Raw genomic sequence first — 26711 nt, 5'->3', positions numbered from 1 at the left:
AGTTTGTGGCCGCCGCCTGAAGCGGTCACTGCCTCCCTCTCTCCTTCCCTCCCTCCCTCCCTCCCTCTCTCTCCTGTTTCCTCCCAGAACTTGGGGAAAAACAACCTTCGAGCGCACTCGTTGCCTTTATTTTTGGGCGTGCTTCGCAGCTTTTCGCTCCCCCTCGGCGGCCCAGGGCGTGGAGAAACTTCTCTGGACTTAAAAGCTCAGCTAAGAGGAGGCAAAGCGGGGAAGGGGGAGGGAAGGATTTTGTCGGGAAGCTGGAAACCTTCTCGGGATGCCTGCCGTGGGGCGGCTCTCCTTTAGCAGCTCTCCAGCTCTCCCCGGGCCGAGGCGGCTGCCCGCCCCGCAGCGTGGGCGCTGAGGGGCTGCGGCGGGGCCGTGGCCGAGCGCTGCTGCGGGCTGGGCGCTGCGGCCGTCAGGTGCCGGCGGGCCGGGGGCAGGCGGCGCCCTGCGGTGCCCCCCGTGGAAGTTGGCTGTCAGAGAAACCTTGGAGGTCCCCTGCGCGGCCCCGGGTAGTGTCATGAGTTAGATTAGTTGGAAGCCGTGCTGGGGGCGGTGAGGCTTGGATTACAGGGCCGGGGCTCCGGAGTGCTGCGCGGAGCAGGGCAGAGCGGAGCAGAGCGCAGGAGCCGCCCGCCCGGCCTGGCCGCACGCATGGAGGAGGAGGAGGAGAAAAAGCGCTGCCCCTGCGAGTGAGGCCGGAGACAGGAGCCCGGGAACATGGTAAGGAGACCTCTGCCCGGGCTTCTGGCCCTTGGGCAAGGGCTGGGCTGTGCGGGTGGAGTCGCTCCCGGGGCAGAGAGCCTGCCGCCGGCTCGGGTGGCACCGCTGCGCCCCTGGGTGCCAGCCCCGAGCGGCGGCTGCGGGGCTCCGCTTGGCACTGCGGGGTGCAGCCCCGCGGTGAGGAGCTGAGACGGGGCGGGCAGGGCCCCCTCCTTGGGGCTGCCTGGGTGCTGAGCTCTTCTCCTGCCTCCCGCTCTTTGCCAGCCTGGCGCTGGGGCTGTGGGCACTGTCCCCTCACAGCAGCCTGGGGAAGGCGACAGCCTCGGCTTCTCCCTTTCCTTTCTGCCAGGGTGGGCGTCCAGGGGTTTGGAGAAAGCCCTGGAGCTCTGCAGGGATCCTTCCCTCTGTGTGTTGAGCTCTCCACCTGGGAGCCCATGTTTGGGGAGGGGAGAGGCTGGAGCAGGGACCCCATCTGACTGGCGCTGCCCTGCAAACAGAGGTGGCCGAGGCTGGAGGGCATCGCTGGCCCTGTGGTGAGAGCCCAGTGGGCACCAGTCTGGCTTCTGATGGTTTGTGCCTGGGCTCAGGCTGGGATCCGTGTGCCCAGCAGCCCTAAATCTCCTGGATGTGTCCTGCTGTGTCCTGGGCTGCTCCTCCAGAGCAGAAGGAACAAAGTCCAGGGGGGGACAAGCAGCTTGCATGGCTGCTGTGCCTGGCAGGGACTGGGTAGTGCTTAAAAGTTCAGCTTCTGGGCTTGGAGAACTTTGGCTTTTGGTAGGGGATGAGTTGCTCAACTTTTGGCTCCTGCAAGCTGGGCTAAGCTGCTGGAGCTGTCTCTCCCTTCCCTGCCACCTTCCATCTCCTCTGCCATGGGGCCCCTGGCTCTCTGTACCCTCCCATGGCTGTGTCAGAGCCCTGCTGTGCTCTGCTCTCCCATCCTGCTGTGGAGGCCTGCAGGCATCTCACTGCTTCCCCTTCCCCACCCCAGGCAGGAGAGCTCCTTCCCTCACTCTGTGGCTGGTGTGTTCCATGTGGCTGGTTTTGGTCCATGCTGGTTCTGGGATGAAGCTGAGGTGGGGGCTGTGCAGGGTGAGGGCTGTGCAGGGTGGGGGCCATCCCTTGCAGGCCCATGGGCTGCGTTTTGCCACCTCTGAAGCTCTGCTGCAGGGGATCTGAGGCAGAGACTTCTGCTGCTGCTCCCTTGCTCCTGCAAGCTGGAGGTGGCTCCCAAATGCTTCCCCTCCAGCTGAGGTCCTCCTTCACCTTGTGCCAATGTGTGATGCAGAAGCTGTCTGAAGCAGGGGCCTCTGTGTGGAGCAGTGCCATGGCCAGGCCAGGTGCCAGGGTGGCTTGTGGGCGTTCAGGGACCAGGCTGCTGAGGGCAGATGTGCCCCTTGGGTGCTGAGGTGAGGACTGGAAGTGGAGCCAGGCTGCCACAGAGCCAGCAGTGGGTTCTGGCCAGCTCATGGGCATCTGCAGTCTGTGGCAGGTGTTCCCAGCACTGTGGGGAGCACTTTTGGGAGGTGTGATCTGTCAGCAGCCCAGTTGTGGCTGTAGCTCCAGGAGGCTGCTTTGTTGGGGGTTGGTTTTGGGTGTTCCTGCAGGCAGGAGCTTTGGACCTAAGTGGTTGCAGGTCAGTGTGAGGCTTCCCTGTGGCCTCTGGAAGCCTGCAGGACTCTTGGAGGCTTGGCTATTGCTGGAGGTCTGGCATGGGGCAAGGGCTGCCTGCCCTGTTCTGCATGGGGCAGGTGGTTCCCCTTCAGGCTGTGGTGGGGATGATGTGGTGTGGGTGCAGCTGGGAGATGTCTACACCACCAAGGCTGTTGGATACCTTAGGCCAAAGTTTTCCATTTCCATCAGAGCTGACTTCTGCAGCTCTGCAAACCCTGTGGTGGGAGCAAGGCAGGAGCTTGGCTGGGCTGTGCCCACCCAGCCCATCATGCCAGGGCCCTTCTGGCTGGGCACCTGGCAGGGATTTCTCCACCCTGGCAGTGGGCTTCACCTTGCCTGGTGCCTGCTGCTGGATGGGGCTCAGGCCAGGCCACACTGTGTCCAACTTGAGGAGCAGCTTCCAGCCCAGCTCTTGGGTGGGAGCAAAGCAAGGAGCAGCCCCACTGCATGGTGCAGGAGTCTGTTGCCAGCCTCTGTTGCCACATGCTGAGGGACAGCTGCCCCCCAGGAAGTCACTCAAGCTGCAGTCGCTGGCCAGGGACCCCAGGGCTGCTTTGCCACCCTCTCTGGGGTGACTGCTGCTGGCCTCCAGCGGTAGCTGGGGCACTGTGGAGCCAGCAGGTGAATGCAGTGAGTGCATCCCAGGGACTTGCCAGACTTCTCCTCTCCTGGTGCCTGTCTGGCACAAGCTGTGCCGATGCTGCTGTCACCTGCAGCGCTCAGGTGGCAGCACCGTGCTGGTAGGGTGAGGCTCAGCAGGGGGAGGGGGGATGCAGCCTTTCCTTTGTCTTCTGCTTGGGTCTTCTCCCGGGGTGGGAAGGAAGTGAGGCTGGGAATCACAAGGAGCTTTAAGCATTGGGGATCTTCTGCCTTTATTTCTCTGCCAAAGCCATGAGCAAGATGTTGGAACAGTGACAGCACCCAGAGATGTAATCCTGAGCAGATGGAAGTGGTTTGAGAGCATCTTCTCTGGGGGAGCAAGGATGAGAGCTGGTGTATGCTGCCCAGCAGCACTGGCCAGGTGGAGCATGCTGCCCATGGGGGCTAAAGGCAAGGCAGAGGCCAACTGAAGCCATGCACCTCCATCCAGCACTGTGTCCCAGGGAGCAGGTGGCAATGCAGGACAGTCACATCTGGAACACTGAGTCCAGTTCTGGGCCCCTCATCCAAGAAGGACCTCAGGGAGCTGCTTGAAAGGGTCCAGCCCAGAGGCACAGAGCTGCTGCAGGCAGGGGAAGATCTCCCTGCGAGCACAGCTGAGGCAGCTGGGAGCAGAGCAGCCTGAGGGCTGGGGATAAAGCTGTGCAGGGCTGGAGCCAGGCTCTGCTCAGGGATGGCCAAGCACAGCACCAGGGGCACTGGGGGCAAGCTGGGGCAGAGGAGGAGCCACAGGAACAGGGGGAGAAACTTTGTCCCTGTGAGGCTGCTGGGGGCCTGGAGCAGGCTGCCCAGAGAGGCTGTGGAGCCTCCTGCTCTGGAGCCTTTCCAGCCCTCCCTGGATGTGTTCTGAGTGACCTTCTCCAGGTGACCCTGCTCTGGCAGGGGCTTGGACTGGGTGAGCTCCAGAGGTCCCTTCCATCCCCTAATGTTCTGTGGGTGTTCATGGTCAGGGGTTGCAGCTGTCCAAGGAGGGCTCTGTGCTGCCTGGAGCTGCTCATCTCCCAGTGAGGCTGGGGAGAGCCTGGCACAGGCTGCCCAGGGAGGCTGTGGCTGCCCCCTGCCTGGAGGTGCTCCAGGCCAGGCTGTGGGGAGGGGTCCCTGCCCATGGCAGGGGGTTGGAGCTGGATGATCTTTGAGGTCCCTTCCAACCCAACCCATTCCAGGATCCTGTGGCTCTTGCTGCAGGTCACTTCAGCAGAGCAGCCTGCTGCTGAGTGCTGAGCACAGGCAGGGCTGCTCAGCCCCTGGGCCCCCTGGCTTCACCTCACACCTAACCCTCTGCAGGATGGAACCATCCCAGTGCTGTGAGCACAGCCTGGACCTCAGCATCACTGCTGGCTGTGCCTGGCACTCACAGACACAGGGGCTACAGCCCCTGCAGGCTCGTGGAATGGTTTGGATTGGGCTGGAAGAGGCTTTTGAAGGTCATCCAGCCCAACCCCCCTGCAGTCAGCAGGCACAGCTAGAGCAGGTTGCTCACAGCCACAAACAGCCCTGGGGCAGCTCCCAGCTCCCTGGGCAGCCTGGGCCAGGCTCTCCCCACCCTCAGGGTCCAACATTTCTCCTTCTCCCCACTCTCCATCTCCCTCTTGCAGCTCAAACCATCCCCCCTTGGCCTGGCACAAGTGGCCCTGCTCCAGACTCTGTCCCCAGCTTGCTGAGAGGCTCTTTGAGCACTGCAAGGCCACCAGAAGGTCTCCCTGGAGCCTTCTCTTCTGCAGGCTGACCAAGGCCAAGCTGTAACCCACTTTAGTACCAAAATGCTGAAGAGTCTCTGTTAAAACAGCCAAGGTGCCTTCTGCAGGAGCTTTAAGCTTACCCCACCTGAGTGCACTCAATATCAGAGCCCCCTGCCAAGGGCAGGGACCCCTCCCCCAAGCCCAGGCTGCTCAAGGCCTCATCCAGCCTGGTCCTGAGCACCTGCAGGCAGGGGGCAGCCACAGCCTCCCTGGGCAGCCTGGACCAGGCTCTCCCCAGCCTCCCTGCCAACAATTCCTTCCTCCTCTCCACTCTCCCTCTGCCCTCTGCCAGCTCCAAGCCATTCTCCCTGCTCCTGGCACTCCCAGCCCTTGCCCACAGTCCCTCCCCAGCTCTCCTGCAGCCCTTCAGCTCCTGGCAGGCTGCTGTAGGGTCTGCCTGGAGCCTTCTCCAGGCTGCACAGCCCCTTGCTGTGGCTGGCTGGTGGTGTGCAGAGCTGCAGGAGCTCAGGTGGGGTGAGCTGGGTGCCCACCTCCAGCTCTGCAGCCTGCCCTGGGCGTGTGGGACTGGCAGGGGATGGAGCTGCCAGGCTTCCTGAGCAGGTTCCAGCGGGAGGATTCCTTCCTTGAGGCTGCTCCTTGCTTCCCCACGCAGTCCTAGGGCTGGGGAGCCTCCCCCAGTGCTTCAAGGCTGTGGATGGTTTGCTGCCTGTTGTCATCTCCCTGAATACATTTACCTTTGGAACAAGGTCCTCCTCATGGGCATGGGGGGCTGGTATGCAGCCCCCATTGATGGATCAAGGGGGGAAATGCCTCTGGATGCATTCTCCTTTGTGCCTGGGCTTACCACCACCACCCCCGGGCTGGCATCCATCCCTCCCCTGCACAAAGATGTCTTTTAGCAATGGCTGCTGGAGTCCCCACCCTCCTTTGATATGTGTGGCAAGAATGGGGCTGCTGCCTGGGGGGAGAGGGAAAAGAGCTCCAAAGGCAGCAGCTTGGGAAGCCCAGGATTGCTCCTGCCCAGCTCTGGGGCTTGGCCAAAGCCAGGCCCTGACTTCATGCCCCAGGTGCCCAGCTCTCCAGGAGCCAGGTGTTAGAGATGCCTCTGAAGGCAGGGCAGCAGCAGTGTGACCAGCAGGAGGGAGGTGATTCCCTCTGCTCTGCTGTGGAAGGACCCCACCTGCAGCTCTGTGTGCACTTCTGCTGCCCCCAGCACAGGAAGAACCTGGAGCTGCTGCAGAGGCTCCAGAGGAGGCCACAAAGATGTTCAGAGGGCTGCAGAACCTTCCCCATGTGGGGCCAGGCTGGGAGAGTTGGGGCTGTGCAGCCTGGAGAAGAGAAGGCTCCAGGGAGACCTCAGAGCAGCCTGCCAGGAGCTGAAGGGCTGCAGGAGAGCTGGGGAGGGACTGTGGGCAAGGGCTGGGAGTGCCAGGAGCAGGGAGAATGGCTTAGAGCTGGCAGAGGGAGAGTGGAGAGGAGGAAGGAATTGTTGGCAGGGAGGCTGGGGAGAGCCTGGCACAGGCTGCCCAGGGAGGCTGTGGCTGCCCCCTGCCTGGAGGTATCACCAAGGTTGGAAGAGACCCCAAGGATCATCCAGTCCAACCTGTCACCACAGACCTCATGACCAGACCATGGCACCAAGTGCCACATCCAATCCCCTCTTGAACACCTCCAGGGATGGGGACTCCACCACCTCCCTGGGCAGCACATCCCCAGGGCCAACAACTCTCTCTGGGAAGAACTTTCTCCTCCCCTCCAGCCTAAACCTCCCCTGGCACAGCTTGAGACTGTGTCCTCTTGTTCTGGTGCTGATTGCTAGAGACAAGAGCCCAACCCCCACCTGGCAGCAAGCTCCCTTCAGGGAGTTGCAGAGAGCAAGGAGGTCTCCCCTGAGCCTCCTCTTCTGCAGGCTAAGCAACCCCAGCTCCCTCAGCCTCTCCTCACAGGGCTGTGCTCTCTCAAGGCCTCTCACCAGCCTGGTTGCCCTGGTGTCCCAGGCACTGGATGATGTCTGAGGTCCCTTCCCATCCAACCCATTCTGTGAATGAATGAATATGAAATGTTTTCATCCCACTCAAAGTTCCAGGCTTAGCTGCTCAGGGCCAGGAGAGCCACAGCTCAGCTCCCTGTCTCTGCTCCTTGGGAGCCAGAGCTCAGCTCTCCCTGTGTTCCTCAGGCAGCAAACCTGTCTCCCTCTGACCAGGCTGCTCAGGGCAGTGGTGGATTCTCCATCCCTGGAGGGGTTTCAGAGCCCTGGAGATGTGATGCTGAGGGCCATGGGCTGGTGGTGAGCTGGCAGTGCTGGGGTGAGGCTTGGACTGGATGATCTCAAAGGGTCTTTTCCTACCAGGGTGATTCTGGGGTTAGAGGAGCTGTGGCTGGGCTGTTGTGGGGGCCTGGGACCACAGGGTGATAGCAGCTCCCAGCTGAGTCCAGCAGCTCTCCAGCTGGAACAGGATCTTTTCTCAGTGCTGTCTGCCCTCACTTATGGAGGTTGCCTTGGCAGGGAACTCCCTGGTCCCCGTGGGAGTCTGTCCAGCAGGTCCTGCACCTTGCAGAGGCAGGAGTTGGACCTGAAGGTGGTGCAGGCACAACCTGGGGCCCTGGAGCTGGGCTGTCCATAACAGTCCAAGTGCCTGCCCTGTGCAGCTCACTTCTGGCCCCTGTCAGCTGTCCTGTTGCAGGATTATCATCATCTTGAGGCGTGCAGGAGGCTGCCCATCTGTTGGCAGATGCCCCCAGATGGGTGTCTGAACACCAAGTGTTGGCTGTGGCCTCTTGTCTCTGACCAAAGTGTGCCAGAATGAGCTGAGCAGGTGGCCCTGAGCTCACCCAGGCTGCTTTCAAGCTGGCATAAAGGTATTGTTGTCTGGAGCACCCTGGTACTGGAGAGGTGTTGGGCCAGATGGGCAAGGGGACAAGGTCCTGCTGCTCTGGTTGGTTTCTCAGGTGGGTGCCAAGGCCTGAAGTTGAGAGTGGAGCAAATGCTGTAGCTAAGGAAAAGGTCAAACAGTTCTCTGGGGTAGCAGAGAGAAAGGATTTGAGGGCAAGACAGGGAGTCTGCTGTCATGGCCCAGGATGGGCAGAGCTCAGAGCAGCCATCCGGGAGCTGTAGGGGCTCCAGGAGAGCTGGGGAGGGACTCTGGGCAAGGGCTGGGAGTGCCAGGAGCAGGGAGAATGGCTTGGAGCTGGCAGAGGGGAGACTGAGAGTGGAGAGGAGGAAGGAATTGTTGGCAGGGAGGCTGGGGAGAGCCTGGCACAGGCTGCCCAGGGAGGCTGTGGCTGCCCCCTGCGTGGAGGTGCTCAGGACCAGGCTGGGTGAGGCCTGGAGCAGCCTGGGCTGGGGGGAGGTGTAGTGGAAGAGTAAGAGGTTTGCAGCTCTAGAGGGGTCTCTCAGGGGGCACAGCTCTGCCCCAGGGCATCTTGAGGAGGTGCCTACAGCTAGCAGGGGGTGATGGATCCCAGCCCCCACGTGCTGAAGCTCTGCCCTGGCCAGGCTCTCTGAAAAGCACCCAAAGCTCTGAGTGTTAATTAATTGCATGGTCAGAGGTGTCCCAGCCCTGAGTGAGAACCAGCTCTGAGCTGAGACACTTCTTCCAGATTAAGAGGCTTAATCCCTTGATTACAGCAGAGTAAGCTGCTCTCCAGCTGCAGGCTTGGTGTCTTCTCCTCCCTTCCCTGGCTCTCCTTTCAGCTGTTTAAGGCCAAGCTTTGGGCTGCCCTCTCAGGTGCCCTCTCAGCACCTCTCTCATCTGGCAGATCAGTTGCTGGTCGAAAGTCTTACAGGCCCCTGGGGGGCAGGAGCCCTGGGTGAGATCCACCTTCTGCTCAGGTCACTGAGAGCTTGGTGATGGGCAGCACATGTGCCTGCGGGCAGAGGCTTATCTCCATCTCCCACTTCTGCTCCTCTCTGCCTCTAAGACGACATCCTTGGCTTGTGGGGCAGTGTTTCATCCCCAGTTTGGCCTCTTTCATCTGCTCAGCAGTTGGCAGCAGCTTTTCTGATGTGTCCTGCTTCAGAGGACCTGGAGGATGAAAGCCTGAAGGAAAGGGTAGAGAGGAGTAAGGTGTCTGTGGCAGGGATGAGTGCTGGGGTGTGCTGAGAGCAGGTTTGCTTCTTGTGTTGCTGTATCAGACCTGGCTTACATCCAGGTGCTGAGGGCTGGAAGGGCTCTGCTGTGAGGCCAGGCTGAGAGAGCTGGGCTTGGGCAGCCTGCAGAAGGCTCCAGGGAGACCTTCTGGTGGCCTTGCAGTGCTCAGGGAGCCTCTCAGAGAGCTGGGGACAGTCTGGAGCTTGTGCCAGGCCAAGGGGGGATGGTTTGAGCTGCAAGAGGGAGATGGAGAGAAGGAGAAATGTTGGACCCTGAGGGTGGGGAGAGCCTGGCCCAGGCTGCCCAGTTTGCTGCTCCATGGCTGGCAGCAGTGCAGCTGAGGCTTCTGAGAGCAGCCTGCTCTGAGTGCAGGGGGGCTGGGCTGGATGAGCTTCCAAGGTCCCTTCCCACCCAAAGCAGTCTGGGATTCTGTGACTCTCTGGACTCTAGTTCCAGAGCAGGAGGTCAAACTTTCAGAGCAGTCTGGGATGTCCCCCTCAAGTGAAAGGAGAGCAGCCCTGGGGGGCTCCCCCAGCTCTGGGGCTGCCTGTCACTGGCTGAGCACCCCCAGCCCTACAGCCTGGGCAGAAGCAGGACCTCAGAGCTGGAAAGCAAGGCCCTGGTTTTCCCCTTTGTTTAATTACAGGAGAGATCATGAGTTAATCAATTCCAAGCTCTTGTTTTCCTGCAGGGCCTGGAATGATAATCCCAGCTGCTGCCCAGCAGGAGCTGCCTTGGCTGCTGCAGCCTCATCCAGCCAGGGAAGGGCTGGAGAAGAGAGGGAGGCATCTGGAAATGATTCTGGGAGCTCCTTCTGTGGAGCAACCACTCCCTGCAAGGCTGCAGCAGCTGCTTGGGTCCCAGGCTGGAGGCAGCTTGCTGCTGGGGCCGCAGCCCCTGGGTGATGCTGCAAACACTTCCATGGAGTCACAGAGTTCCAGGGGGGAAGGGACCCCAAGGACCCTCTGCTCCAAGCTTTCTGGGTGATGGTGGAGTTGAAATGAGCTGGCCCAGGGCCCTGGCAAGCTGAGCCTTTCAGCTCTCTGATGTAGGGGAATCCACTGCTGCCCCTGGGAGATGATGTCCTGGGGAGACTCTGGCACAGGCTGCCCAGGGAGGCTGTGGCTGCCCCCTGCCTGGAGGTGTTCCAGGCCAGGCTGGATGAGGCCCTGAGCAGCCTGGGCTGGGGGGAGGGGTCCCTGCCCATGGCAGGGGGTTGGATCTTTAAGGTGCCTTCCAACCCATTCTGTGAATCCATGACTGCAGTGCCTGGCTGTGCTCATTGGGAAACACTTTCCTCTGGAGTCCAGTGGGAACCTCCCCAGCACTAACCTGGCCACAGGGCTGCTCTCCAGCCAGGCAGATCCCAGTCTGAGCTGCACTCCTGGGCTCTGTGTTCCCAGCTCCAAGACCCTGCACTTGTCCCTGTTGAGCTTTTCACAGTTTGCATTGTTTGGAAGGGAGCCTCCAAGGGCCCCCTGGCCAAGCCCTGCAGGCAGCAGGGCCAGCTCCAGCTGCAGCAGGCTGCCCAGGGACACAGCCAGGCTGAGCTGGAAGGGCTGCAGGGATGGAGCCTCCACCACCTCCCTGGGCAGCCTGGGCCAGGCTCTCCCCAGCCTCCCTCTGCACAGCTTCCTCCTCAGCTCCAACCTAACTCTGCCCTGCTCCAGCTCCAAACCATTGCCCCTGGGCCTATCCCCACAGCCCCTTCTCAGCAGTCCCTGCCCAGCCTGCCTGCAGCTGCCCTGCAGCTCTGCAGCTGCAGCTCTCAGCTCTGCCTGCAGCCTTCTCTTCCCCAGGCTGAAAGGTTCTTGCCAGCCCACTCCTTCAGCCTGTCCAGGCCCTCCTGGAGGGTGGCTCTCTCCTTTGCAGCCTCCCCACTCATCTTGGTGTCAGCTGCAAACGTCCCCAGGGCGCTCTTGGTCCTAACATCCAGATGCCCTCCCGGGAGGAGCTGGGTGCTGTGCTTCTTGACCTTGGAAGGCCTAAAGCAAGAGCTCAAGAGAGCAGGTAGAGCCCTCCCTGCAGCAAGGGGAATGCCTCCTTCTGCAGCTGCTCCACTTCAGGCCTTTGTTGTTTGAGCAGCACCTTCCAGAGGCAGGCAGGGTGCCGAGGGCAGGCTCCCTCCTCCAGCCTCCCCCCTCCGCTCCCAGTCAGCAGCAGGCAGGGGGGAGCTGGCACTTGCTCTGGGAAGATTTTTTCCTCCCTTGGACTCATTGCTGTTGTGATTAGAGCTGCTCAGGAAATGGGGCTGGGAGGGTCCTGCTGCCTGCAGAAGCAGAGTGGGAAACCTCACACCGGGGCAGGGAAGGGCGAACCCAACACCTCCCAGGCTCCTGCCCAGCCCGGGAGCTCCGGGCCTGGGGCTGTGGTTTAACGTCCGGGGTCCGAGGGCAGCGCAGCCTGGCTCGCAGCTCCCTGTCGGAAAGTGGCGAGCCCAGAGGGCTGTTTTGACTGGAAATGAGGTTTTTCACGTCAGCTGCGAGCCCGGCAGCCCCAGCCAGGCGGCAGAGCACCGCAGAGCAGAGCGCACGGAGCCTGCTGCTGGCGCCGGCAGCAGCTCAGCCCCTGCTCGGCTCCCCGGCTGCTTCCCCTCCCCGGCCCAGCGCTGGCTGGGGGCCAGCACCAGGCACTGGGCTGTGATGCTTGGAGCCCTGCCGCTCCCCCAGCCCCCCCCCCTCCCCCTCCCCCGGCTGATTCTGCTTCCCAGCCTGGGCTGTGGGAGGGCTGGGCTGCCTCTTCCCCTCGCCTCTGGTCTGCCTTGGCACTGCCTGGCAGCGGGTGGGCAAAGGAGAGGAGAAGGAGGTGGGTGCCTGTGGGCAGCCAGAAGAAAGAGGAGAGAGGTTTGGGAGCTGCTGGCAAAGCCTCCCTGCTGAGCAGCAGCCGAGGTGCTGGGTGGTGACTCAGAGCTGGGTGTGCCCTGGGCACTGCTGGCTGCTGCTGGCAGCCTCTCTGCTCTGCTGCTCCTGCTGCCAGGCCACAGCCAGGGCTGGGCTGCGCTGGGGCACCCTGGGATGTGTAGTTCCACTCTGGCTGCTGAGACTCACAGATTGCATCAGGTTACCAGGGACCCTCCAAGGGGCCAGGCTGAGCTGGAAGGGCTGCAGGGATGGAGCCTCCACCACCTCCCTGGGCAGCCTGGGCCAGGCTCTCCCCAGCCTCCCTCTGCACAGCTTCCTCCTCAGCTCCAACCTAACTCTGCCCTGCTCCAGCTCCAAACCATTGCCCCTGGGCCTATCCCCACAGCCCCTTCTCAGCAGTCCCTGCCCAGCCTGCCTGCAGCTGCCCTGCAGCTCTGCAGCTGCAGCTCTCAGCTCTGCCTGCAGCCTTCTCTCCTGCAGCCCCAATCCTTCCAGCTTGTCTGTGCAGGAGAGGTGCTCCAGCTGAGGGCCTTCAGCTGAATCCCTGCTGCCAGCTGCATCCTCAGTGTGTTACAGCACAGAATCATGGAAGGGTTTGGGTTGGAAGGGACCTTTTAAATGTCATCTGGTTCAACCTTCTTGCCATGGGGCACCTTGCACTAGCCCAGGCTGCTCAAAACCCTGCCCAGCCTGGCTTTGGGGATGGGGCATCCTGTCTGGACAGCCTGTGCCTCACCACCCTCACAGTGAAGAACTTCCTTCTGCCTCCTCTAAGTCTCAGTTTGAAGCCATCACCTTTTGTCCTATCACTGCCTTCCCTGATGAAGAGTCCCCAACTTCCCTGCAGGCCCCCTTGAGGGTCTCACTTCGTTGGGCCAGTGCAGCCAGCTAGAAAGGAGAACTGCCCACTACAAGCCATGGCTTAGTCCAACACTCTGGTCTCACCATATCAGCTCTTTAGGAGTCTTCAGACAGCATCTGGGCTGTCAGCAGGGGAACACTCTGCCTCTTGATGTTCTCCTTGAGCAGCATTCAGTCTTTTGTAGACCATGGAGTCAGCGTGAGAGAATTGGGGTTGTGCAGGCTGCAGAGGAGAAGGCTCCAGGGAGACCTTCTGGTGGCCTTCCAGGAGCTGCAGGGGGCTGCAGGAAAGCTGGGGAGGGACTTTGGAGGGTGCCAGGGAGGGACAGGACTGGGGGGGGATGGAGCAAAAGGAGAAGTGGGGAGCTGGAGAGTGGCTGTGAGGAAGAAGTTGTTGGCCAGGAGGGTGGTGAGAGCCTGGCCCAGGCTGCCCAGGGAGGTGGTGGAAGCCTCCTGCTGATGCCTGGAGGTGTTTGCAGCCAGGCTGGAGGTGGCTGTGAGCAACCTGCTGTGGGGTGAGGTGTCCCTGCCCATGGCAGGGGCTTGGAATTAGATGATCCTTGAGCTCCCTTCCAGCCCTGGGATTCTAGGAAAAGCCTTGAGCAAGGCCCTGACTTCTCAGCAGGGTGCTTGGGGGAGTTGTAGGGGAAATGCTGCCCAGGTTTTGTGGGCCCAGGTGGCTCCAGCAGCAGCACTGCAGCTCCATCCTTGCACTGCCTCCTGTTGTCCCAAGCCACTTGGGTTGCTGTCCCTCGTGCTTGGTGTTCAGGCCCTGCCCAGGGTGTGTGTCCTTGGAGAGCTCTGCTTCCTGGGCAGGCTGACTTCTTGTTCTCCAAACCCATAGGAGGTTCTCCAGGCTTCACACCTTAACTGGTGAGCAGCAGGTCCCAAGGAGGAAGAACCTGAGTCCTGAGTCAGAAAGAAATGCAGCTTGGCAGTTCCCAGCAGCTGGAGCTGGAGTTTTCAATATGCAGGGAGATAGGGAGGAGTACCAACAGAACCTTCACCTTGGACTTCCGGAGGGCAAACTTCAGCCTCTTTAAGAAACTTATTTGTAAAGTTCCCTGGGTACCAACCCTCATGAACCGAGGGGTCCAGGAGGGTTGGACCTACTTCAAACAGGAGCTCTTGAAGGCACAGGAACTGGCGGTCCCCATGTGCCGAAAGATGAGCCGGCGGGGAAGGCGACCGGCCTGGATGAGCAAGCAGCTCCTGAAGGATTTAAGGGAAAAAAAGAGGCTGTATCACCTTTGGAAGGAGGGGAAGGCTTCTCGAGGTATGTTTAAGGAAGTGGTTAGATTATGTAGGAATAAAATTAGAGAGGCAAAGGCCCAGTTGGAACTGAAGCTGGCCACTTCTGTGAAAGATAATAAAAAGCAATTTTACAAATATATCAATGCTAAAAAGAAGGGCAAGAAGAACCTCCACTCCTTACTGGACCTGGAGGGGAACATGGTGACCAAAGACGAGGAAAAGGCTGAGGTCCTGAACGCCTTCTTTGCCTCAATGTTTAACAGCAAGGTAGGAGTCCAGGATGAGTGGCCTCCTGAGCTGGGTAATAGGGTCGGGGAGCAGTGTAATGCCCCAGAAATCCATGAGGAATTAGTCCGGGACCTGCTGAGCCACTTGGACACCCATAAGTCCATGGGACCGGATGGGATCCATCCTAGGGTGCTAAGAGAGCTGGCAGATGAGCTGGCCAAGCCGCTCTCCATCATTTTCCTCCAGTCCTGGCTCACTGGAGAGGTCCCAGGTGACTGGAAACTGGCCAATGTGGTCCCCATCCACAAGAAGGGACGGATGGAGGAACCTGGAAACTACAGACCAGTCAGCCTGACCTCAGTGCCAGGGAAAGTGATGGAGCAGATTATCCTGGAGGCAATAACTGTGCACCTGAAGGATGGCCAAGGGCTCAGGTCCAGCCAGCATGGATTTAGGAAGGGCAGGTCCTGCCTCTCCAACCTGATCTCCTTCTATGATCAGGTGACTGTCTGGTGGATGTGGGGAGGCCTGTGGATGTAGTCTATCTGGACTTCAGCAAGGCCTTTGACACCGTCCCCCACAGTAAACTGCTGGCTAAGCTGTCAGCTCGTGGTTTGGACCACAACACTCTGTGCTGGGTTAGGAACTGGCTGGAGGCTGAGCCCAGAGAGTGGTGGTGAATGGTGCCACATCCGGCTGGCGGCCAGGCACCAGTGGCGTCCCCCAGGGATCAGTGCTGGGCCCCATCCTCTTTAACATCTTCATTGATGATCTGGATGAGGGGGTTGAGTCAGTCATCAGCAAGTTTGCAGATGACACCAAGTTGGGAACAGATGTTAGTCAGTTAGAGGGTAGAAAGGCTCTGCAGAGGGACCTTGACCGACTGGACAGATGGGCAGAGTCCAATGGGATGGCATTTAATAAGTCTAAGTGCCGGGTGCTGCACTTTGGCCACGGCAACCCCATGCAGAGCTACAGGCTGGGGTCAGAGTGGCTGGAGAGCTGCCAAACGGAGAGGGACCTGGGGGTGCTGATTGACACCCGCCTAAACATGAGCCAGCAGTGTGCCCAGGTGGCCAAGAAGGCCAATGGCATCCTGGCCTGTATTAGGAATAGTGTGGCCAGCAGGAGCAGGGAGGTCATTGTGCCCCTGTACTCTGCATTGGTTAGGCCACACCTTGAGTACTGTGTCCAGTTCTGGGCCCCTCAGTTTAGGAAGGACATCGAGACACTTGAACGTGTCCAGAGAAGGGCAACAAGGCTGGTGAGAGGCCTTGAGCACAGCCCTATGAGGAGAGGCTGAGGGAGCTGGGATTGTTTAGCCTGGAGAAGAGAAGGATCAGAGGCGACCTCATTGCCCTCTACAACTACCTGAAGGGTGGTTGTAGCCAGGTGGGGGTTGGTCTCTTCTCCCAGGCAACCAGCACCAGAACAAGGGGACACAGTCTCAAGTTGTGTCAGGGGAGGTTTAGACTCGAGGTGAGGAAAAAGTTCTTCACTGAGCGAGTCATTCGTCATTGGAATGGGCTGCCCAGGGAGGTGGTGGAGTCGCCGTCCCTGGAGGTGTTCAAGGGGAGATTGGACGTGGCGCTTGGTGCTATGATCTAGTTGTGAGGTCTGTTGGAACAGGTTGGACTTGGTGATCCTTGGGGTCTCTTCCAACCTTAGTTACTGTGATACTGTGATACTGTGATAGCTCTCTCTCTGCCCACAAAGGCAGGCAGGGACCTCAGTGCACCCAGAAAAGCCCAAGAAGCTCCAGGATGCCCCTTGGCAGCCTCCTCTCCCATCCTGCAGCAGCTGCTTGCAGCAGGAGAGGTAGATGTGTCCTCTGAGCAGGGCTGAAGGTGATCCTGGGCTCTTCTTCCTGCCTCCTGCTTGCTGGTCCTGGCTTGGGGCTTCTGCCCAGGGACTCATCAGCTCATCAGCTGCCTGCCCCCTGGGTGCTGCTGCAGCTTGTGATGGGCAGTAGAGCTTTACCACCACAGTCTTTGTTGCTCTCTTCATTCCTCAGCCTCTGTAGCTCCTGTTGAAGGCAGGGGAAGGAGGGCAGCCCACCCTCACTCCCCCCCAGCCCACCCACCCCACTCATTGCTGCCCCTCCTCGTTCCCTGCCAGCAGCAGAGCCCTGCTGGGCTCTCCCTGCTCCTCTGCCCTGCTGGGTGGGACTGGTTTGGGTTGTTCCCATCACACCTCTCTGCCCAGGGAGCCAATTTAGTCTCCCTGTGCTGCTTTCCTCTTCCCTTGCTGGTGTCCAAGCCCTGCTCTGGCAGCCAGCTCCTGGCCGGCCCTGACCTTAACCTGGGCTTTATTTAGTGCCTTGGCTTCCAGAGGAGCTATTTTAAAAGGCTGTTCCTCCCCTGGGAGGTGTGGTGAGAGTGTGGTGGAGTGGTGGCAGCGAGCTGGAGTTCAGAGGTCCTGCTGTGCTAGGTGACAAAGAGGCATTTGAGTATGGAGCCATAGTTTGCCTGGGGAGATGCTCTCTGCCTTGGCTGGAAAGGGCTCCTGCTCGTGCTGGGAGCTGGAAAGGAGCAAGGCTGCAGCAGCTTCCCTGGGACAGGGATGTGGCAGTGCTGTTGGGAGCAGGGAAGTCTGAGACTTCCAGTCCCTGGAGGAGGAGGAGGTGGTTTCTTTCTCCAGGAGGATCCTCTGCTGGGCTCTGCCCAGCTCCTTGGGGCTGCTTTGGGCTGCCTGAAGTGGAACAGTTCACAGCTTCACAGATTGCTTTGGGTTGGAAGGGAGCCTCCAAGGGCAGCAGGGACACCCCCCAACTAGAGCAGGCTGCCCAGGGGGCACAGCAGATCTGATCTTGAATGTCTCCAGGGATGGGGCCTCAACCACAGAGCTGCTCCAACCCCCTGATCATTCTCATGGCCTCCTCTGGGCCCTCTCCATCAGCTCCAGGTCCTTCCTGTGCTGAGGGCTCCAGAGCTGGATGCAGTTCCTCACTGCTGGCCTCTGCTGTGGTTCTCCTGCCTTTCCTGGAGGAAGGTGGCTTGGGTTATGTTAACCATGGGAAGGGTTTCTGACTGGCTGCCAAGGTTAATAGCTGCCCTGTGAAGGCTGTGCTCAGGCAGCAGGAGCAGTGTGAGAGCCTCCAAGCCAGGAGGCTCTCCTGGCTCCTGCAGACACTTTGCTGTTGGCTGGTTTGCTCTCCTGGGCATCAGCAGTTTCACTGGGGGAGGGGAGGGAGACCTGAAGTAATTGTGCTCAAGCCTGGGGAGAGGCACAGGGGTAGAAGACACCACAGAGCCCCTCCCAGCTGCTTTTGACTGAGGTTTTTTGGACCTGTGGGTCAGAGGGAAGTGGTTGTGAAGTGGTCCCAGCTGAGGTGGTATCCAAGCTCTTGGCTGGGCTCCCTGCAGTGGCTGCTGCTGGGGGGGAGAGCTCCTGTGTCAAGGGCCAGGTTTGTCTGGCCAGGCCACAGACACTTGGTGGGACAGGATGGTGTCCCCAGAGCTCACTGCAGCTGTGCTTGGCCTTGCTTCACAATGCTTCAGCCTAATGGCTTCACAAGAGCACAGGAGTGATGGACATGCTGAGGGACCTGGGCTTGTCCAGCCTGGGGCAAAGGGAGGCTGAGGGGAGACCTTCTGGCTCTACCTGAAAGGAGCTTGAGGTGAGGTGGAGGTTGGCATCTTCTCCCAAGGGACAGGTGAGAGGATGAGGGGAAATGGCCTCAAACTGGATCAGGTTTGGGTTGGACATTAGGAGAAACCTCTTCACTGAGAGGGTTCTCAAACCCTGCACCAGGAGCCCCAGGGAGGTGGTTGAATCCTTGGAGGTACTTAAAAGGTGCAGAGATGTGGTGCTGAGGGCCATGGTTTGGCACCAGCCTTGGTAGTGCTGGGTTAATGGTTGAACTTGATGGTCTTCAGAGTCTTTTCCAAGCAAAACAGTTCTCTGATGAACTCTCTGTCAATGTTTAGCAATGTTTAGCACAGGGAGGCTGTGGCTGCCCCCACCCTGGAGGTGCTCAGGGCCAGGCTGGATGAGGCCTTGAGCAGCCTGGGCTGGAGGGAGATGTCCCTGCCTGTGGCAGGGGAGATGGAGCTGGAGGGACTTCAGGGTCCCTTCCAAGCCAAACTATTCTGTGACTCTCTGGCTATTAGGTGGATGTCTGGGGACACATTTGCCTGCCCTGCAGCCCTTCCATGCCTTCTGTGGCAGCTCCAGGATGTAAGGGGAACATGTCTTCCTGGAGCTGTCATCTTGGCCAACTCATCTCCTCTTCTGGTTTCTGAACTCTGCTGTGTTCTCCCCTGACACCCTGCATGGGGATGGTCTTGAGCAGGGCTGTGCAGAGAGCTGCAGGCTGTCAGAGCTTGGCAGCTGTCTCTTGATCTCAGTGGTCTCTAGAAGATGTTTCTTTGAAGGGCTGTTCCTGCAGAGAAGGAACTTCCAGGCTTCTCATTTCAATTCATGGAGCTGTGTCTGAGTGAGAAGCAGCTTGTTCCAGTCAGCCTCCTCCTCCTGCTTAGGCCTGGGGTGTCCCCCTCTGCTTGGCACTGCTGAGGCCACCCCTGCCCTGCAGCCTTCATGGGGTGGTTGTGCCCCGAGTGCAGGACCCAGCCCTTGGCCTTGTTGAACCACCTAAGCCTGGCCAGGGCCCTGTGCAGAGCCTTCCTACCCTTCAAGCTTGTGTGAGGAGCAGCATCTCTGCTCTGGCTGCTGGACAGTTCAGGCTTACTCTGAGCCTTGTTTTCTCAAGGCAGTGGAGGTGTCTGGAGCAACGCTGCCTTGGAGGGCAGGGAGCAAAGCAGTTTCCTTCCTCCTGAGCCCTTCACCCTGCTGGTCCCTGGGGATGGCACAGGCTGCTGTGGCCCTGCTTTGTTTGGCTTTCTCCCCCAGCCTTGCTGTGGCACTGAGCTATGTCTTCAGGCATGTCCAGCTGGCCCTTCCTGTTCTGCAGGAGGCTGCAGGGCTGCTGGGCCAGCCACCAAATGCTTTTCTTGTCTTCAGTGAAGGTGGATTTGGATCAGAGGAGGATCTGGCCAGACACCTGAGTAAACTTTCATTTGGGTGTGGAGCAAAACTCCCTCCCACAGCTTGTAGGCTGGCCAGAGGGGTCCATTCTAAAGCAGAGTGATCCTGGTCCTCTTTTTGATGGGTTATTTTGATGAGGAGGATGATTGTTTGGCAAGGGCTTTTGATGTGCATCTATGCAAACAGAGCAGAGTTGGGCCTCCAGCGCTGGGATTGCTCCTGGCCCCCATGGGCAGGCTGTGGTTGACAAATGGAGGTGGAAATAGGGAAGCCTCTGATCCCAGGGCAGGAAGTTTTGGCATCCTCTGTATCAGTGGCCTAGCTCAGGCACCAAAGCCCACACAGGCTGGTTGTGAGGCAGAAAATCCCTGGCTCCCAAGGTGAGAAGCAAACAGCTTTGGCTAACAAGGAACTGCAGTGAGGAGCAGCTTCCCTCACTGCCAACCATCTCCAGCAGCTAACCCTGTGCAGAAGGTGAGGAGCAGCTTCCCTCACTGCCAACCATCTCCAGAAGCTAACCCTGTGCAGAAGGTGAGGAGCAGCTTCCCTCACTGCCAACCAGCTCCAGCAGCTAACCCTGTGCAGGGGGTGAGGAGCAGCTTCCCTCACTGCCAACCAGCTCCAGCAGCTAACCCTGTGCAGGGGGTGAGGAGCAGCTTCCCTCACTGCCAACCAGCTCCAGCAGCTAACCCTGTGCAGAAGGTGAGGAGCAGCTTCCCTCACTGCCAACCAGCTCCAACAGCTAACCCTGGGCAGGGGGTGAGGAGCAGCTTCCCTCACTGCCAACCATCTCCAGCAGCTAACTCTGTGCAGGGGGTGAGGAGCAGCTTCCCTCACTGCCAACCAGCTCCAGGAGCTAACCCTGTGCAGAAGGTGAGGAGCAGCTTCCCTCACTGCCAGCCAGCTCCAGCAGCTAACCCTGCTCAGGGGGTGAGGAGCAGCTTCCCTCACTGCCAACCATCTCCAGCAGCTAACCCTGGGCAGGGGGTGAGGAGCAGCTTCCCTCACTGCCAACCAGCTCCAGGAGCTAACCCTGTGCAGGGGGTGAGGAGCAGCTTCCCTCACTGCCAGCCAGCTCCAGCAGCTAACCCTGTGCAGGGGGTGAGGAGCAGCTTCCCTCACTGCCAACCAGCTCCAGCAGCTAACCCTGTGCAGGGGGTGAGGAGCAGCTTCCCTCACTGCCAGCCAGCTCCAGCAGCTAACCCTGGGCAGGGTCAAGAGTTGAGCTGGGACTCCAGAGTGTGTGTACTTGCATCGAGGAGCAGCTTCCTCCACTGCCAACCAGCTCCAGCAGCTAACTCTGTGCAGGGGGTGAGGAGCAGCTTCCCTCACTGCCAGCCAGCTCCAGCAGCTAACCCTGGGCAGGGTCAAGGGTTGAGCTGGGGCTCCTCAGTGTGTGGACTTGCATTGAGGAGCAGCTTCCCTCACTGCCAACCAGCTCCAGCAGCTAACCCTGTGCAGGGCCAAGAGTTGAGCTGGAGCTCCTCAGCGTGCTGTAGCCCAGCTCCAGCTCAACTCTTGCCCCTGCAACTCCCCTGAGCCCACCGAGGAGCTTAACGCTGCCGGCTGAGCCGGAGCCGAGTGCCAGCTGGCATCTCCAGCGCCAGGTAGGCCAAGCCGTGCCAGTCCCCATGGCACCGTGGCTGGCCTGCACGCACTCACGTGCTGTGGTAAGGCTTTAATAGCAGCCCCACCCAGCGCAGCCAGGAGCAGGACTTGCTGCGTAAGCGAAAAGCTGGGGAATCTCTGCCGAGCTCTGCCCTGCTCGCCGCCGCTCGGCGAGAGGGCTGGCCTGGGGCTTTTGCTTGGTGTCATATTTATTGGGGGGGGGGGGGGGGGGGCTGCTGTTTTTTGGGCTTCACCTGGAAGCCCCCTCCAGCCCAAGAAGGACTTGGAAAAGGAGAGCAGCATGCTGCTTCGGAGCTGCTCTCCGCCCTGGCGGGCGTAGGGCTGGCGGGGGGCAGCGGCGTGGGCAGCGCCTGAGCGCCTTCTCTGCCCGGCAGGACTCGGAGTCGCTGGACGGCTGCATCCAGAGCACCTTATCGGCTCTCTACCCTCCCTTCGAGGCCACGGCAGCCACCGTTCTGTGCCAAGTTTTTGATGTGGTGGAGAAGACGTACCGTGGGGATGGACTGCGCTACCTCATCGACTTCCTGATCCCGGCCAAGCACATCCTGCAGTGCATTCAGCAGGATGCCTGCGTGAGTACGCCCAGCCTCTCTCCCCGGGGCCGCCGCTCTCCCTTCTTGCCCGGTGAAAATGGCTGGCCGAGAGACAAAAGTGCTTGCAGGCGCAGGGCTGCCCGGCTGGGCAGGACAGGGCAGGCAGGCCGGGAGGGCGCAGCCGGGAGGCTGTTACCGGAGCTTAACGGAGCAGGGCTCGCCCGCGGAGCGAGCGCTGCCTTCGCCCGCTGCCGGCGGGAGCGCCGAGGGCTTGAGGGACTCGGGGGAAGAGGTCCTGGCAGAGGGTTTTGGATATGGCTGCCTGGGTGGCTCCTGAGCCCTGTGGCCGATGTGGAGCTCCTGCTGGTGGCAGGCGGCGTTTCCCTAGAGCTCCGGCTCCCCTCTGATGGCTGCTGGAGCCGCGGGGGCAAGGCTGGAGAGCCTGCAGGAGTCACCTTACACTTGCTGCCAGAACCACCCCAGACCGAGGTCTGCCTTGCTGCCTGGGACTGGGAGCGATGACTCAAAAGCCTCCATCGCAAACCTGCCTCAGAGTTTGCAAGATGGAGACAGCAGAACCCCAACCAACCAAGCCCCAACGCTCAGCCAAGCCCAGCACCACAGATCTAGGGCTGGTTCTAGCCTCCCTCTCGCTGAACCTAGAGGGTGTGTGCAGCCAGGCTGTGGACAGGTGTCCCCGTGGGGGAGGACAAGGGGCTCCAGAAGGAAAAGCTTTGCCTAGAAGCTGAGCTGGCCTGGTCCTCCTGTGTCTCAAGGAGGTGCAACGCTGGGGGGGGGCACCCATGGATCCACAGAACGAGCCCTGGGAGCTGGTGACATTGCTTTGGTGCAGCCTTTGCCCCACCATGCCGTAGCCAGCCCCGAGCCTGGTGCCAGGCCATGTGCTGGCGAGTCCTGGCAGAGCCAGGGCTGTGCAGGAGGATTCTGGGGGGCAGGGCAGGAGCAGGAGGGTGCCAGTGGTGTTCACCTCCCTGCACCTCCGTGCACAGCCTGGCTTTTCCCCTGCGAGGCCACAAAAGGCTTCCAAGAGCTTGTGTCAGGTGGTGATTGCTGCGAGGAGTGTCGGAGCTCTTCCCCCAGGCCACCTCCTTCAGCCGGGCAGGGCGGGGAGGAACTTCCCTGCGCCCCCAGCCCACGGCAGCGCAGCAGCACCTGGGCAGGGGCGGCGGTGGAGGGCGGGGAGGCGAGCCGGCGAGCCGAGCAGCCCCTGCCCGCCGTGGCGCGGTGGGAGCTGGGCCCACGGGAGTGGCGGGAGGGCAGCGGCAAGGGCTCTGTTCCCGCCCGGGTGGCCGAGCAGGGGCCAGAGCCCAGCGCCCACCGCAGGCCGTGGCCGCCCTGGGGCAGCCCGGGGGCACAGGCCTCCGGCAGCGGGGAGGGCTCTGTGCTGCCCGGCGGCCAATGGGGGCACAGCTGAGGCTGCGGCAGCCAATAGGAGCGCGAGTCTGCCTTGATGGGCATGGCGGCCGCGGCTGAGCTGAGGGCGGTGGGAGCGGGAGGTGCTGAGGCGGTGGGGCCGAGGTGGGAGAGACGCAGGGTGGGAGGCGCCGAGATGGGAAAGCTTGTGGGGTGGTGGGTCCTGGGGGGTCCCTGAAGTGAGAGAGGTGTGAGGGTGGGGGGTCCTGGGGGTCCCTGAAGTGAGAGAGGTGTGAGGGTGGGGGGTCCTGGGGTCTCTGAGGTAGGAGAGGTTGTGGAGGGGTCCTGGGGTCCCTGAGGCAGGAGACGTTGGGGGGGGGGGGGCAGTCCTGGGGTCCCTGAGGCAGGAGAGGCTGGGGGGGGGTCCTGGGGGTCCCTGAAGCAGGAGAGGTTGGAGGGGGATGTCTTGGGGTCCCTGAGGCAGGAGAGGCTGTGGGGGCAGAGGGCACTGGAGGGGCACAGGGTGCTGGCATGAGCCTGGGAGGCAGGGGGCTGCTGGTGGCCCAGGTGTCCCTCTGGGGGGGTAGCAGTGTGGTGGGGCTGTCCTGCGTGTGCAGCACTGTGGGGGGAGGAGGAGGGGCAGGAGCTGTGCTTGGAGCCACATCCTGCCAGGGGCCTAGGCATGGGGGAGAGCTCTCAGTCCTGCCTGGCACTCCCTGGCCTGGCAGTGCCCGCGGGGGGGGGTGTGGGGCAGACACCTCCCGTGAGGGCTGGCCAGGGCTCAGCAGTAGGTCCCAGAGGCTTTTGGTGAGGTGTGATGTGTCTGGGAGGGCAGGCAGCAAGAGGCAGAGCGCAGGCACAGGCCCCACAGAGCACAGCTTGGTGCTTGGAGCCTTTCTTCCTTCTGGCCTTGACTCCTTGTGACTTCAGTGTGGCAGTACAGGGAGATCGAGGCAAGCTCCAGGCACCTTGTCCTGCCTTTAGTGCTGGGCCCAGGCTACTCCACATTTCACTGGGAAATCTCTTGGCTTGCATTTGTTGTGGACTCCTCCAAAGCTCCCCTGTGTGTCCCTCCTCCTGTCCTCGCTGCCCCACCTCGCAGGACTGTGTCTTGCAGCCCAGAAAGCCAAACACATCCTGGGCTGCAGCAAGAGAAGCACAGCCAGCAGGTCAAAGGAGGGGATTCTGCCTCTCTGCTCTGCTCTGGTGAAACCCCACCTGGAGCTCTGTCCAGCTCTGCAGCCTCTGTGCCAGGTGCTGGAAGGTGTCCAGAGCAGGGCCAGGAGGCCGAGCAGAGGGCTGGAGCTGCTCTGCTCTGAGCACAGCCTGAGAGAGTTGGGGTTGTGCAGGCTGCAGAGGAGAAGGCTCCAGGGAGACCTTCTGGTGGCCTTCCAGGAGCTGCAGGGGGCTGCAGGAAAGCTGGGGAGGGACTTTGGAGGGGGTGAGGGAGGGACAGGACTGGGGGGGATGGAGCAAAAGGAGAAGTGGGGAGCTGGAGATCGGCTGTGAGGAAGAAGTTGGCCAGGAGGGTGGGGAGAGCCTGGTCCAGGTTGCCCAGGGAGGTGGTAGAAGCCTCCTGCTGATGCCTGGAGGTGTTTGCAGCCAGGCTGGAGGTGGCTGTGAGCAACCTGCTGTGGGGTGAGGTGTCCCTGCCCATGGCAGGGGCTTGGGGCTGGCTGAGCCTTGGGGTCCCTTCCAGCTCTGGGGTTCTTGCTGCTTGTGGGTGAAAAGCTTCATTTGCTTTTGAGAGTCTGGATGGCAGCAGCAGCATTCCCTCAGTTCAGCTGCTCCAGGGGAGCTTTTCTGGAGAGGGGGAAGAAAGGTGACCCCTGCCTGAGTGGCTGCTGTAGGAAGTCCTCAGAGAGCTAAATCTTCTCAGCCTCTGCAGTGTCAAAGATGTCAGTGGCTCCCTGGAGGCTTAGAGCAGCTGGGGGGCTTCAGCCTGCTGTGTGGCAATCCACAGCCTGGGAGATGAGGACAAGTTGAATGAAAGCTTACAAGGCCAAGTGTGGAGTGTTCAGCCTGGGGAAGGACAACCCCCATGGACCAGGAGAGGCTGGGGGCTGAGCTGCTGGACAGCCACGGAGGGGAAGAGGGCCTGGGGGTCCCAGTGGGCAGAAGGATGCCCAGGAGGCAGCAGTGTGCCCCTGTGGTCGAGCAGGCCGAGGGCATTGCTGGGGTGGGTCAGAAGAGGTGGAGGGAGGTTCTCCTTGCCCTCTAGCCTGCCCTGAGACCACATCTGGAATATTGTGTCTGGGTCTGGACCTCAGGGAGCTGCTTGAGAGAGTCCAGCACAGGTCCAGGAAGATGCTGAAGGCAGGGGAACATCTCCCTGTCAATAGAATAGAACAGAATTAACCAGGCTGGAAAAGACCTTTGAGATCACCCAGTCCAACCTCTCGCCCAGCACCATCTGATCAACTAAACCATGGCACCAAGGGCCTCATCCAGGCTCTGCCTAAACACCTCCAGGGATGGGGACTCCACCAGCTCCCTGGGCCAGGCTGAGGGAGCTGGGGCTCTGCAGCTTGGAGCTAAGGAGCCTGAGGGCTGCCCTTATTGCTGGGGATAAAGATGTGCAGGGCAGTGTGGGGAGGCTGGAGCCAGGCTCTGCTCAGGGATGGCCAGGACAAGGGGCACTGAGGGCAAGCTGCAGCAGAGGAGCTGCCATGGGAAGAGGAGGGAAAATGTTGTCACTCTGAGGGTGCTGGGGCCCTGGGGCTGGCTGCCCAGGGAGGTTGTGGAGTCTCCTGCTCTGGAGACTTTGAAGACCCCCCTGGATGTGTTCCTGTGTGCCCTGCCCTGGGTGCCCTGCTCTGGCAGGGGGCTTGGACTGGGTGATCTCCAGAGGACCCTTCCAACCCCTCCCATGCTGTGATGCTGTGACCAGAATGGGGATGCAATAAGGTCTGGTGAGGAGAAGAGCCTGGCTGCTCTCCATCCCAGAACGTGGGAGAAGTTGCCATGGAACACCAGAGCCCTGCTAAAAGGGATTTGGATTGAATCTGTTAAGTCAGGGCTAGCAACAAAGCAGAGAGAACAAGCTGAGCTCACAACAGCCTGCCCTGAGCAAGGCCTGAATGGCCTGAGCCAGGGCAAAGGGCATCACCCTTCCTCATGTGCCTTGCTCCAGGCACAGGTAGTGGCACACTGGGCTTTTTCAGCTCTTTTGGGGCTGATTCTCTCTGAGCTCCTCCACAAAGGATTTGTTATGGAGTCTTGTAGGAAAATGAATTGGCTGCATCAGAGGGCTGGAGGTCTGTGTGAGTGCAGCAAAGGTGGGGGGCAAGCTGCTGGCAGAGGCTTGGAGCTGCCCTGAGCTGGCTGCAGGAGTCACAGCTTCACAGCTTGGCTTGGGTTGGAAGGGACCTTGAAGGTCAGCTGGTTCCAGGGACAGCTCCTGCTAGCCCAGGTTGCTCAAGGTCTCATCCAGCCTAGCCTGGAACACCTTCCCCAAGCAGAATCCTGTTCAAGCTGAGCTCAGTTCCTGGTGCTGGAGCGTAGAACCCTGGAACTGCCAGGGCTCAGCCAGCTCCCAGCCCCTGCCCTGGGCAGGGACACCTCACCCCACAGCAGGTTGCTCACAGCCACCTCCAGCCTGGCTGCAAACACCTCCAGGCATCAGCAGGAGGCTTCCACCACCTCCCTGGGCAGCCTGGGCCAGGCTCTCACCACCCTCCTGGCCAACAACTTCTTCCTCACAGCCAATCTCCAGCTCCCCACTTCTCCTTTTGCTCCATCCCCCCCAGTCCTGTCCCTCCCTGGCCCCCTCCAAAGTCCCTCCCCAGCTTTCCTGCAGCCCCCTGCAGCTCCTGGAAGGCCACCAGAAGGTCTCCCTGGAGCCTTCTCCTCTGCAGCCTGCACAACCCCAACTCTCTCAGGCTGTGCTCAGAGCAGAGCAGCTCCAGCCCTCTGCTCCCCCTCCTGGCCCTGCTCTGGACACCTTCCAGCCCCTCCAGAGCCTTCCTGGCACAGAGGCTGCAGAGCTGGGCACAGAGCTGCAGCTGTGGGCTCAGCAGAGTGGAGCAGAGGGGCAGAATCCCCTCCCTGGCCCTGCTGGCCACACTTCTGCTGCTGCAGCCCAGGCTCTGCTTGGCTCTCTGGGCTGCAAGTGCTCCCTGCTGGCTGCTGCTGAGC

General features: G+C 60.8%; 1 protein-coding gene across 1 annotated transcript in view; it reads left to right on the top strand.

The window, feature by feature from the left end:
- Positions 1 to 657: 657 nt before the first annotated feature.
- Positions 658 to 26711, top strand: part of PLEKHG4 (pleckstrin homology and RhoGEF domain containing G4) — a 97280-nt gene continuing 71226 nt past the window's right edge. The window contains exons 1-2 of the mRNA XM_054170292.1: positions 658 to 695; positions 20987 to 21239. Coding sequence (XP_054026267.1) covers positions 658 to 695; positions 20987 to 21239 — 291 coding nt within the window. The remainder of the gene's footprint in view (positions 696 to 20986; positions 21240 to 26711) is intronic.

Source organism: Dryobates pubescens, chromosome 19 (genome assembly GCF_014839835.1).
Source record: "Dryobates pubescens isolate bDryPub1 chromosome 19, bDryPub1.pri, whole genome shotgun sequence".
NCBI lineage: Eukaryota > Metazoa > Chordata > Aves > Piciformes > Picidae > Dryobates > Dryobates pubescens.
The sequence above is the reverse complement of the archived record's forward strand: the minus strand, read 5'-3'. Positions and strand labels throughout refer to the sequence as shown.